This window comes from Stegodyphus dumicola, chromosome X2, assembly GCF_044657685.1.
Source record: "Stegodyphus dumicola isolate Sdum_Otavi_A_Nest chromosome X2, ASM4465768v1".
Taxonomy (NCBI): domain Eukaryota; kingdom Metazoa; phylum Arthropoda; class Arachnida; order Araneae; family Eresidae; genus Stegodyphus; species Stegodyphus dumicola.
Genome location: NC_140781.1, coordinates 184,129,259 through 184,143,155, shown reverse-complemented (window position 1 = coordinate 184,143,155; position 13,897 = coordinate 184,129,259). Strand labels below are relative to the sequence as shown.

The following is a 13,897-nucleotide window of genomic DNA, read 5'->3' as shown; positions in this document are numbered from 1 at the left end:
TCTCTGCGGGTTCCCGATTGAATTGTTCATGCAGAGTGTCCAAACATGACTGAAATCATGGTTTCATCGATATGAGGGAATAAGACGGTTGTATTTTGAAATTCCCACCTTAATCCTCAAAGAAGCTACTTTGTTTGCTGTTGACAGGACTGTTGCTTCGCTTTGAGCACATATCAGCATAACTGAAGGGAAGAATGAAAAAAAAAAAAACTATTTATCATTCTTAAATGACTAAAAACGTGTTTGTAATAGTTAAAGAGACGAAGAAAGAGGCTGTAACTTTCACAAAGTAGTAATGGCCTTGTAAGGCTGGACTCGTATTTCATTCTTACAAAACATATCAATCATTGAGCCATGGGATAATGCACAAATAATATAACATGAGAATAAAAGCTACAAGACCAATCTAATAGACTGATTTATTCTGAGGTATTTTCCGCATCCATGAGACAGAAAATGGATTCAATGAATGAATTTATTTCAGGCCATGCAAAATCTGCTGCCTGTCCCCCTGGTAGTTTTGAAGCTTCCGTAAATAAAGATACTTTCTTAAATATCTGATCTATTACTTGATTTGGAAATCTACCGAATAGCACGGCATATGAAAATAGGTGTCTTTGAAGACTGGGTTGTCGAAGTTTTGGGGTCTGGAATCTCGCTGCACTTTTAGTTTGCTTTTCTTAGTATCCTAAAGAAGGTTTCTTTCGTACTTTGTTCGTAAATGCAGACGTGAAATGCCAGCCCAAGAATTGGTTTCATTTGTAAGTGAGCTAGGTATCTTTTATAGGTACTTTGGAGCGGTCGCTTCAAAGAAGCTGTTAATCTTATCAAATGACAACAAATTCAAATTGCGTGTTTCTCGATAAATAAACTGAGTTTTTCTTGTTAAAAATTAACAAAACTTTAAATTGATAGGGTAGTTTGGCTTTTGAAGTATTATGCACTTCTATAAATTTAATGATTTGCTTTCTCGGTGTCTGCTAATGCCCGTCCTCGTCTTTTTCTCGGACTTATTCCAGTATCTTGTTCAAACATTCTAATCATTTAATTTCGTTTCTTTGAGAAGAAACACATAACCTGTAAGCCAAATTTAATTTTTGTCCTTTAAGTTTAAGTTTTAATAAATTGAGTTCTTTCATAAAATTATATAACTTCTTTCTCTGCTGCATCGATGAAATGTGCCTTCAGTTAAGTTTTCAACAACCATTTTGTGCTTAATTTAAACACTTTAGAATTGATGCTAATCTGAAAACTTGTCATCCCTCTAGTCACAAGTATCTTTCTATATCATATCTTTTTCGTTTAGAAATTTCGTCATTAACTAATATACTAATTATATAATTAATACTAAGTTTGGATAGTAGCGGAGTCAAGACATTATTAGCACTGCTTTTATCTTCCGATTTTAACTTGATTACTTTACAAAATTTCTACTTCGAGAATTGCAGCTTTTATTTGCAATTTATCTCGCTCAGTCACTCACTGGATAAACAGTCTCTTTGCTTTCATGCAGCTAATGCCATACATAATGTTAACCAACAAATTATGCACGAATTTATGGCTGCATAAACTGAAAAGGACCTAAACACTTTTAAGACATCGCATTTTATATAAGTATTTTGCATAAATGCTTTCTTAGAATTTTAAAGTTTCCCTTAAGCCCACTTCCTTTAGAAATCCATCCATGAATGTGCAGTAAAATCCCTCTTAACGAGCACCCAGTTAGTCGGCTATATCAATGTAACGTAACTTTTTAAAGCTCTAAATTTAAATCAATAATTTAGGCCTGTGAGATAAAAAATATACATCAAGCTAACAATTTGAATACTTAAATGTGGGAAACATTTGTTATGGTTTTGTAGACCAAAGTAACAAGATGAGTTACTGATCCCATTTTATGCGTGGAAGCGTGACCGTTTAAGGTAGTGTTCATGACATTCAGAAATAATTCCCATTGGAAGATGTATATTTACCTTGATTCTTGCCGGGAAGGATGTAAAGAGCATTACTTAATATCACTATTCGTGTAAATTGTGGCGTAATATCATATTCCTAGATAAAGAAGTTTCTCTTGGTTTTAAAATACATCCGGCGCCATAGTCTAATACCTTGGATTCAGTTACATGTTCAGAGAAGCTTATTCTCAGTGAAGAAGAAGATCAGAGCTTGTTTAAATTTAGGCAGTTCAACTTAGTTCCCACCATACACTCTCATATTGACGACAAAATAATCGGATATGTTTAGGAAAAGGAGAAAGATTAATCAAGAGGAAAGGAAAGATGAAGATGAAGCCCTCACGCAGAGTAAGACATTTACATGGAAAGAAGCTGATAAAGGATTGCATACTTTCATAAAAACCGCAAAGCTTATCTATGTCGCTTCATTATATACAAAGTGAGTTTTAAAAATTATGGGAACAATCTCACAAGCAGGCAGGTATTCGAATTTATCTGTCATCGCACTTAAAAATTTGTACTTTCACATCTAATATATATTTTTGGTTATTTTAAATTGTTATTTAGTTTTTACTTTCTGAAATATAAAATCTTGTATATGTATTTTAATTTTATATATACGATTTTCAGTATTGTTTATTTGACAGATCGAAAAGTACGACCAACTTTACATGTTGGTCGTTGTTGTCACAAATGGTATCAAAAACATGAAGAGGGTAAGTTCTGGAAATACGTATTCAGTTATCTGGAAAAATCTCTTATTCGGTATCAGTGAAGTCCAATTGCTGCAGGTTAAGAGAGGTTCTACTATAATTCTTCCCAGTCACTCATGTAGCATATGAAGTGGTTTGCCGCAATAAACAACACAACCTAAGCAAAAGTGGAGTACATGTTCGACCATAAATACTTCAGAACGAAACTTAATACACTTTCTAATCATGTTGTCAATTTCATTTTATGATCACATCTACTCTTCAACTATTTTTAAACCTAAAAGCCCAGTTTTTGAAATTTAAACCACTGGTAAATAAAAAATTGATTTGAAAAAATGAAGCTTTTAAATTCACCATTTGCGAGTATAAATAAAATAAATTTACGTTCCTTTCGTAAGACCATAAATTTGTGTAATCATTTTAAATACCTTTTAAATATACCAACAGGACATCATATTAACACAATTTTCACGGCATCTAAGGTTCGTTTAAAGAGAAACAGCTAGATACCACAATAGCTAATAATTAAATAAAGGGGTAAAGAGTATACTTGTTTACAAAATGGAAATCGAGTATTCAATTTGGATTCCGAGTAACCTTTTTTTTTTTTTTTTTTTTTCAATCGTCACGGGTAGAAATTTGGTACTCTTGGGCCCGCAGCTGCCGTGATTTCCTATTTTTCAGTGATGGTATAAACATTTCTGAAGGTCTCCTACTTTTAAAATCCTTAATTTGCTAATTCCGCTGTGTTATGATTTCGAATATGCTTGTAATGCACTAAGTCGATTAAAATGTAGTTTGCTATATTGTTGCGGACAATTCATGCCAGCAATCTCTCGCCTCTTTCGTCCAGTAGCACTTTCCTATCAGAACTGTCCTAAATGACTGGTGTTTTTGTCCGCCTGTTTCTCTTCAAACGCCCAAGACATTATTGCATGAGAAAAATCCTAGAATGTAAGTATTTTCAGAGGCAGTGGGATCGAGCCTTCCTGCGTCCACGATCATCAAGATCACTTGTTCAGAGTCACTCAAAGTTTTTTTCTTAGTAATTTTCTAACAACAGTGATAAATATTTTTCTCGACATTAAAGTGCATTAAAATGTAATTCTGGTTTTTTACGTCGCTGTCAAACTGATTTAAATTTTAAAAACGGGTTCCTCTAATATTTTCTCTACTTAGTGCAAACAAACTCCGCTGGAAATCTATTGACTTTGATGGGTTTGTGAACTTGACAATTAAACTTTCTAAATTGCTTTTAATTTATTGCTTCCATTACACCTAAGTAATGCAATATTTGACTTCACAATTAAGTTGATGCTAATCCTTTATATTGATGTTTCTTCAGATGACAGAATTATCTCAACTGAAGGGAAGTTTCAAGCGTATTTGTTTTACGAAGTAGTCTATAGTTTAAAACACAGTAATATTTAAGTTAAAAATTCATGTTTTTGCAATGAAGGTCAATGGAGGATTTTTAAATTATAACAGTGCGTATAGTAATATCCAAAAGTTTAGAAACGATGTGTGTGCATACCAAGATGCCTTCTGTAGAAATGTGATTCCACTAACTTCTGTGCACTGAAAATACTTTTTCAGTGCACAGAAGATAATTACAGATTATATAAATGTTCCCGCCGATATTGTATCTAGGTATACTAAGCCAAGTGTTTTGTTGTTGGCAGTGGGGGGAAAATGACGTTAATAGAGCAGCACATGAACATTCATTTCTATGCATGTTTGGGTAAATGATCAATGAAACGTGCAATTTTATGGCGATAACACTGTATCTTTTCGGAAATGACATCGAGATTTTTATCTATTCCAAAAAACTACATTAAAACTAGCGACTGGCTAGTGACGTGAAAGAATGAGAAATGTCCGCATATATGATTGTTATGATTGTACGAGCCAACAAACAACAATGATCTAGAAAATGACAATCTTAACAAGGATAGTCGAGATGAAATACTAATAAATGCTGACCCAAGTTTTTTGACAAATAAAAATTTTGCTATTATCTTTCAGTAATCAAATTTTCTTTTTCACAGAATTAACATAATAATTTTCCCATAATAAAAGAACGTGTGATTTTTTTTTTCAGAAGCTGGATGTAAACAAAGATGGTATCGTTGACTTTGACGAATTTCTGGAAATTTGTCTTCACGTAAGAAACTTACGTTTATGATTATTTTATAGTCTTATGGAAAGATTTTCTTTGCATTTTAATTTTCATAATTAGACCAAATGGGCTATAGCTACCACTATGATAATTACAATTTTTGCTTTTTACGTTTAATTTTATATTTTGCTTTTACTACTTTTACTATACCCTTTAAACATTTTAAAGAAATTATGTTTTTTTTTTAAATTTTCCATTGTTTTAACACATTTTGAAAGAAATATGTTTTCTTGAGCTTTCTGCTTTAATTAGCGCGAATAGTTTCTCTGGTTAATAACATTTTGCAGAAAATTTAAACGCTGTAAAAGCTCTGAAAACACTTTCTAAAGTAGGAGTTATTCTCAATCAATCAAAATAATTCAATTCATTCTTATTCAATGCACATAAATTTTACTCAGTGCAAAAATTAAACAATTAAAACGTATTTTATTAACTTCAGACTGCATATTAGCATGCTATCCCAAATCTCTCTTCGGTAACACATTTGCTATGCATTGTGACGTTCTAATAATGATGGCATTTAGAACACTTTTCTGATTGGCATTAAATATCAGAAAGGAAATTTCAGAAGCGTTTATTTTAAGAATATATTTTGCTTGCGAAACAATTTTCTGCTCATATCTCTATGAATATGATAGCTTTCAGGCAATTAATATAGATTTTTCTGAGAAACAAATGTTCTTTTAAATTAGATAATTGAAAACTATTTTGAAGCAGAAAGGATACATTTTGAAATAACAGTACATCTTTAGCAAGTGGCCTGTTTCATAAATTTCTATCTTTATAAATTCGTTAAAAATTGCACAGTATTAATAATTTAAATCAGACATTTCAGAAAGTTAAATGCGATTATTTAATAATATCAGAGCAATGTCTATGACATACTATTTTTCTATGGATCCTTTTTACTTTGAATGGAGATAGTACTGCATACATTGTAACGGTATAAAACTTGATAAGATGTATTTATTGTGTTAAATATCACCACAAAGTTCTCAGTTTTATTCGAGCTGCTAGGAAAAACAAAACACGCCAAGAAAGCTCAAAATAATATTTGAGGAAGATTGTAGAAACTATCTACTATAGAAAAAAAGTTCTGCCGGATTTAAATTTATAACAAAATTTTATTGTGTGCTTGAATCCTAGTTAGTTTTCAAATATCTTACTGAGCAGTAAATTGTAGCTTTCTAGAAAAGGAGGCATTTTAAACTAAGCAGTTTTTACGAAAACATAAAAATATATTTCATTAGAAATTCTTAATTATTTTTTCAAATTTACTTGATTTTTTGTTATATTAATTAACTACTTTTCTTCAGTTAAAACTTTTGGCATAAAATCATTGATTTAAATTTAACATAAATAAATATAGCATTAAATATTAGCAAAAGAAAACTAAGAAGCATTTCCAGAATATGCATTCTTGCAATTAAACAAAGATATGTGATATGTCAGAGTTTCTAAACAAAGTAATTTTCTGGTAAATGTCTAGTCAATATATCTGCTTCTGCAATATACTCTAGTATGAAGAGAAACTTTAGTGATTTTGATATTTTGAAATGCACACATTAATTTCAAAATATCAAAATCGTTCTAGGTTCTGCTCATATTATAGCAAACAATTCATATGGAATATAAACCATTAAATAGCAGCTTAGATTTCGCATCATTACTTCTCTGTCCTTCAGATTTATAGGATGAGGTTTGTTTCATATTGTGCTATTATTAGAACAGAAGCTCGTCGGAAGAGACTACTACATTTAATATAGGAAAGACTTAATATGAACTAACGTGGCATGATGCTCTTTGCTCCCTTTAATAGTCTAGACTTCTGGTAGAAGTAGTACATGAATTACAGGTAAAATGTTAAAAAAATGACACAATAATAGCTTGAATATAAGCTAAAGTTTTCCACTGGTGATCATTTTCGAAGAATGATTAATTGTTGTCAGGTAAAAATTTCGTTAATAAAGGAACTAACAGAAGCTGGTTAAATAAAGTTTGTTTCAATTTAAAATTTCTAAATCATTGTGTTTACAAATACGAAAAGGTGAGAGGTCTCTTTATGAGAAAATGCTTCAAAAAATTGAAAATCTTTTCTAAAATGTATGTTTTCAGAAATTAAAAAGCATGTTATTTATGACAAAAATCTGAGTACATTTTACTCATTTTAAGTTTTATTCTCGGACAAGTATGTAATTTTTGCAGCTGTTTTACATTTTTCTAATTACAGCATTTTCATCAGTAAATTTTTATCAAATAATTCTCCTAAGTAAAAATATTTTCTTGCAGGAGTTACGATTTCCTCCCATTTTTTAATTGTAAAATATCGTTAACGTGATTAATTTAAGACACAGTAGATAATTTAATTTTACTCTCCATTTTTCCAGCTACGAAATGCAACAGGAATAGAAACGCTATTGTTCTTTTACAAGCTAATTTTTTCATGTTCCCTATAATATAGAAACATCCCCATGACTGTAATGGAGCGGCACTAGAAAAATGTATGTCTTCTTTAACAAATTTCGGGACCATTTGTAGAACCTGGCTCATTTTCTCGGATATATCCTGAAGCGAGAGACGGCACTAAATCCCGGGACTGTGCCTCAAACTCTAGTACATCCAGTTACTTTATTATGTAATTTATTATGTAGAAGGAATTATGTAAGTTTCGGAATGCAAACTTCAAGCAAAACCCCGAAAATATTAGAATATGAGTAATAAACTATCAATGCTTGTTTCTTATTTGTTCAAAATTGTGGTTGAAATATTTTACAGGCGTCCAACGTGATAAGAGGAGTAAGTAAAATGAGCAATAATTTCTGCCAATGATAAATGCATATCGGAAATAGGTGTCAGTAAATATTGAATTAAACACATTATACAAATGTAAAATTGAGCTAAATTGAATTAAACACATTATGCAAATGAAAGTTTAGCTTGGTTATTTTCGAGGACGAGTGCATATTAAAATGTTGACATTGCTTTTCGAGACAAACCACAATAGATGTCGTCTTCGAGAAGCGAAAATATTCCGTCCAATATCTATATATATTTTCTTGAAGAAGAGTATTCTGTGTCTAAGATTAATGCAAATCAAATTGAATTATGTTTGGTTTTAAATATTTCTCAACGGATTTGCAAATTTAAATTCACTTACGAATAATTAATTTTATGTCGAAGAATTCCTTGAATTCATAATATTTTTCAAATTAAATTAGGTGTAAGCTTTGAAAATGAAATATAATTTTCAATTATCAACAGCTATTTAAACGACGATGCAAATCTAAGATCCCATTTGCTTCAGAAAATATTTCTCCCGATCGATTTGTTTGCATTCACACTTTTGTCTACTCAAGTTCTGTGCAATTATCCCCTACAGAGAGTACTTATCTTCTACACCCAATTGCATTTAAGAGAGAAAAGAGGGAATAGCATTTCGAACAACATTAACATTAACGTGGTCGCACCTAGACGCATTCCTGCATGTTTGTGGATGAAGAATATTGGAATAAATATTTTAATACTCGCACATGCTGCTTAGTCTTTAAAGATTATCACTCTTTCTCATTGGTTTATAAATTATTCAAATATCGATTAGAACTCATAACTGCTTTTCTACCTCTTTTAAATATTAACATCAGTATTTTAATGTAAAAAAGTTAATAAGTGCATGATTTTATTGAAATAAAAATAGGTACTATTTTGAGAAAAAATATGCGTACGCAATTGCACTTATTCTTATAACTTTGCATATGCATGCATCATAAACAATGAATTTGAAATCAAATATTAAGTTTATTTATTTCGTTACTAAAGCTTGAAATGTTAAATTTATTTGACTTCACTTTTATTTGCTTCATTTTCAAGCATTAATTATCCTTTTAGAGCTTAAATAATGATTTACTGTAAAATGCATCTTAAATATTTTCCACACATAATGGATAAACCCAATTATTTTTTTAAAAAAACCACTAATATTCTCAATCAGTTTTTATTTTTAATTAATTAAAATTTAATTACAATTTTTTAATTTATTTATTTTGTATTAGCATTTTTCACTTTTCCTGTCTCAAAATTATTGATATGCTTTTAGAGATTAAGTATTAGAAAACAGTTAAATACATGCGTAAACCATTAATTGAAAAGCTTAAATAATAAAGGTATTATTAATCTGACTGAATTGCTACGCCACCACCATCCTTCCCATGCGTGCCAGTTTTCAAAATCAGCGCCGTTCCATACCAGTTGCAAAGTTAATCGTCATCATCTATCGATATGCAGTTCAGAAAATATTCGTTTTTCCAGCAAGGTACGAATTTGCTCAAGCTAAACGCTTTCTCACTCAAGATACTGATGTTTTTTATTTTTTACGTCTACGTACCTTTATTCTCTTCGGAAAACACTGCGAGTGGACATAAAATCATTTGGATATGCTTGAGACTTCTTTAGAATCAATACACAGGAAACAAACCGTACAGAGTCATCCTTTAACAAGAAGCCTCTCTTCTTTTCTATCTTTCTCAGTGCCCACAGGTTCTTGAATTATAAGGTACAAAGGAGTTTGCCTGGAAAATTAGTAGCTTAAGATAATAAATAGTACGAAAAATGATAGCCTCACTCACTAGATCTCACTTCCCTTGATTCCTTTCGTGGGGCTGTGCGAAGAACAATGTTCGTTACATCCATTATTCTGGATATTGTTTAATGAAATTGAGAGTCACGACAGTCGAATAACAAATGTCCGTTAAGTCAGAAATTTAACTGTTGTTGCAGCACAATAATAGCTAATATTGAGTGTTTTTAAAGTGAATAAAACTTTGAAACGTTTAATATTTTATAGCACTAATTAAATTTGTATTAATATAATATCACAGTTTTCCAAACAAACTCCAAAGTGTATTAATTGTTTTTACACGCACCGTATTTGATACTTAAAATGCAGTCTGCTTTGCCACTTTTTTGGTCAATTCTCCATATCATCTGTTAAGTTAAAAATCTGATTTATATTATTTTTTAGGTTCTTCAAGGTTTAAATTTTACTAAATATTTTAAGTTGTATCTCACTTATATTCTAAGTTTTAAAAAAGATATGATTTGAATTCTCTTTTAAGCGGTTTAAAATTTTGTTAATTAATTGTGGTACCACGTACCGAGACTATGCTTTTCCTAAAAAGGAAAGATGTCTTCTTGGAGAGCTTCCTGTATCCCAACCTGTATCCTGTATCCCATTTCCAGTGTACGGGAAAACGTATCATGAAAGCCTTATCCTGTCAATCCTATCACCTGCCAAGAATTAAGTCCGAAACGAACTATCCATATAAAATCACCCTTTAGAATCACAGACGCTACTGGGTTTTTCTTTCGTGATTTAATTAAAAATATCTCATATTTATATTATACGCATAATAACTGTGAAAATCTATCAAGTTACTGCAATCACTATTCCGTAGGAATAGAAGCGAATACGAAATGCCAGTAATGAGATATTTCATGAACTATGTTGTTACTGGAAGTTAAAAAAGTGTGCAGCGTAAAACTGCGAAGAGTATCAGTCTTATTCTTAACGTTTTCAAAGTACTTACAGAGGTACAATAGTGTTGAAAAGTAACCAAGTCGCTAATACATTTTAATGATAAAAAGTAAAACTAAGTCTTTAAATATATTTTTGCTAACGTCTAATATGGGATGGTTGCATAAATATTCTTTATGGAAAGCTAGAAATATTTATTATAAGTCATGCGCCTAGAAATAATTTGGCCATCTGTAAAAGACACCAACTCATTTTTACTTCTCAGGATGTTTCAAGAAAAAACAGACTTCATTTCCAAAACTAATACTCCTATACATCTATTTCCACTTGCAGAACTCCTCAGAGTAAGTTAAAAAGTTTGGGGGAAGCCGGTTCATGCTAGTTGTAGGCAAAAGATCCAATTATTAAAATGCATGTTATGGTTTAATAAGTAAAATAATCCAAATTTCGAGGAAAAATTGAAAATTAAAAATGTTATTGACCAGCCGCAAAGCTGAAAACAAGTACCGTCATACCCATCAGGGAAGCACTACTTTCCAAATCAAGCAATATTTGTTTCGTAGATGCTCCTTAAATCCTGGCAAGATCTATTAGAGAGCATTACTAAAGCACACTGAAAAGTAATTTAACTCGTTCTGTAATATATTCGCATGTTTTGAGTGAAAAGGTATGGAATATTTTGTACGCAACATTTTATAACTTAATAAAAGTTTTTCAATCTGGAACTTTTTATCTGTAAGGATTATACAAAATGCAGTTTTATATTTAAGAAATCCATCTACTTTAAGTAATGGAGCATTTTTATATAATTCTCTGCTTTACTCTGGGAAAAATGTAAATGTATAGGGTCAATGTAAGAAAAATGTAAATGTCTTTATAAAAATGTAAGAAAGGATGTTAAAAATGTAAGAAAAATGTAAATGACTTTATAATTACACGTCTAGGGTCAATATTTTAGGCAATAAAACGTGATGTTCTATGCTCGAGTTTAAAAGATGAAAGACACTACCTGCGATTATCTTCATTTCATCCCCAAGGGGAATGCAAACATAAGCCAGTTTTTTTAAGATGCGTTTTACCAGAGCATTCTTTCTCACGGAGATAATGCTTAGCTTCTGACTTGTGAGAAACTACTGTGTACATATTTTTGAATGAATTATAAAGGATCTTTTAATGATTTATATTTTTATTTAAATTTACTAAATAAAGATTTAACTTTCTATTGAGATTTTTATCTCATTGTAACCTTTTCTTTACAGGACGAAAACATCACAAAATCACTCAGTCTTTTAGATACAGTGCTATAACCACGAAATAAAGATGATGATCTCTCATTCAGTCATTTCCCCAACTATGTCATGAGGAGCTCTATAAATACAACCGTCCTCTATGAATGAGTGGGAACAAATGTCAAACACCTGAGGATGGTTCTTTATAAAAGAGTGAATGGAAGGAAGATATTTATTGTTTTAATAATGTATGCCCGAATTTAATTCTTCTATATAATGAATGAACCTTTTGAAATAATTTTGTAAACACTGTTCATAAATTTCTTGTTTTTCTCCCTCTCAAACGTTTGATGAGTTGAATTTCGAAAATATGCTAAACGTAATTACTTTTGTCTTTAAAAAAAACTAAAACATATGTTAATACTGGTTTAACGTATATTTACATAGTATTTAATAACGTATATTTAATACTGCAGTTTCTCTTAAAATTAAACGCAAATTTAAGGGAAGGAATACATAAAATAATTTCATGAGTTTCATTATCTGTATAGGCAAATCAGACACATTTCTAATACATATTAGATTGTTACCATTTTATATTGTTAATGACATATTCATGTGAAAATTCTATATCTTCATATAAATGTAAGAAAATAGCTTAAATTGACACATTTTATAGTATGAAAGTCGAATGTTTTTGTATGTTGAAAGTTTGTTGTTGCTAATGGTAGATTTCAAAGTTTTCAGAATATATGTCTCATGCTGTATGGAGAATCCTATTTTGATGTACTTAGAGAACTAAATGTTGTCAAATATCTTCCTTATGAAATCTTTTGTTTATATTACTTCTGCAACATTATAAATTCGTGTAGTATTTTCTGATCGTACCTATGTAGTATATGGTGTTCTTTTAGGTAGATTGTACAATTACAATGTAACTCCGTTGTTCGTTATGAAATTTTAAATCTGTTTTTAACAGTTCACATCAAAATTATTTACCCTTTACTCTTTAGCTTTATAAATATAGATTTATGAAATTAAATACTAAAAATAGTCTAAATATTAGACTGTCCCTAATAATGATATTCAGTTGTATTATTTGCAATCAGAACATAAAGTAACATAATGCTGAAACTTCAGTGTAAATATTGTTTCCAGTAATATTTTATAATGGCTGTTGCTATGAATTTTGTATTTTATAGCCTGTCTAATGGCAGTGATATATAACTTGTAAACTGGCAACCTTGTAAAACTAGCCAATCAATTTTGAAAAATCTTTATTATAAAACTCTTTTGATAAATTTCTCTCTGAAGTACATAATTTGTCAAATGGTGTTTCACTATTCTAATAAAAGAGATATAGATATGTTACAAGGGTGTCAATGAGTCATTTTTTAAAACATGCATTAATATTCAAATAATAAATTAAAATAAAGTAAAAATTAGCTACAGTTTTCAAATGATGATCAAAAGAAATAGAGTAAAAATTTTTGTAACATTTTAGTAATGTTTAACTGGAACGATACTGTTCACAGTGGTTATTATGTCAAATAGCGATTAATTAAGTAATGTAAATAGCGATTGATTAAGTAATAACAATATGATGATGAACCTACAATGTGTAAAAGGCTAATCACTGCTATTAAGGGTCTTGTTATGTTCAAAAGCATATAATTTAAAGGGAAAACGTGTTGTTCACTTTATCTAAGCAACAGTAGAGCTAACTGTGATAGAATTTTTTGCGATTGCTTACATAATGTTCTCAATTTATTTCTTATTTTCATTACTCAATTGCAGACAAAATCTAAATAAGTCGCATCTAGAACGAATTATTTATATATAAAAATTGCAGTTTGGTTGCTAATATGAATTCAGAAACATTTTCCTTTAGAAAATCCATCATAGTTTAACTTATAAGGCCTCCTTAGGAATGCCATCATATCTGAAACAGCTATAGCACCTTTATTATTTATCTACTTATGTGTAAGCAGTATAAAAATTTATATACCATTCTCTTAATTGCATATTAGACCTCCATTTTTATCATAAGATATGTATTTCATTACATTGAATAAAATTTCTGTAGAATGCTTAAAGTTACTTGTTCCTAAATAGCACTTTATTCTATCATTAAATAATGTTGCGTGCGTAAGCGTTCGTTTGAAATGAATACACAAGTCCGATGAAAAAGGAACAAAATTTATTATTATCACAACAAAAATACCTAAATTTTCTCAGATATTCGTTCAGTATTACAATATATCACAGTAGTTATCTTTTAACTACTCAAA

General features: G+C 30.3%; 1 protein-coding gene across 1 annotated transcript in view; it reads left to right on the top strand.

Annotated features, from left to right (window-relative positions):
* The window catches only part of LOC118187999 (A-type potassium channel modulatory protein KCNIP1-like), a 305,037-nt gene extending 291,374 nt beyond the window's left edge, over positions 1–13,663 (top strand). The window contains exons 7-8 of the mRNA XM_035358325.2: positions 4,770–4,832; positions 11,637–13,663. Coding sequence (XP_035214216.1) covers positions 4,770–4,832; positions 11,637–11,684 — 111 coding nt within the window. The 3' untranslated portion in view covers positions 11,685–13,663. The remainder of the gene's footprint in view (positions 1–4,769; positions 4,833–11,636) is intronic.
* The last annotated feature ends 234 nt before the right edge of the window (positions 13,664–13,897 follow it).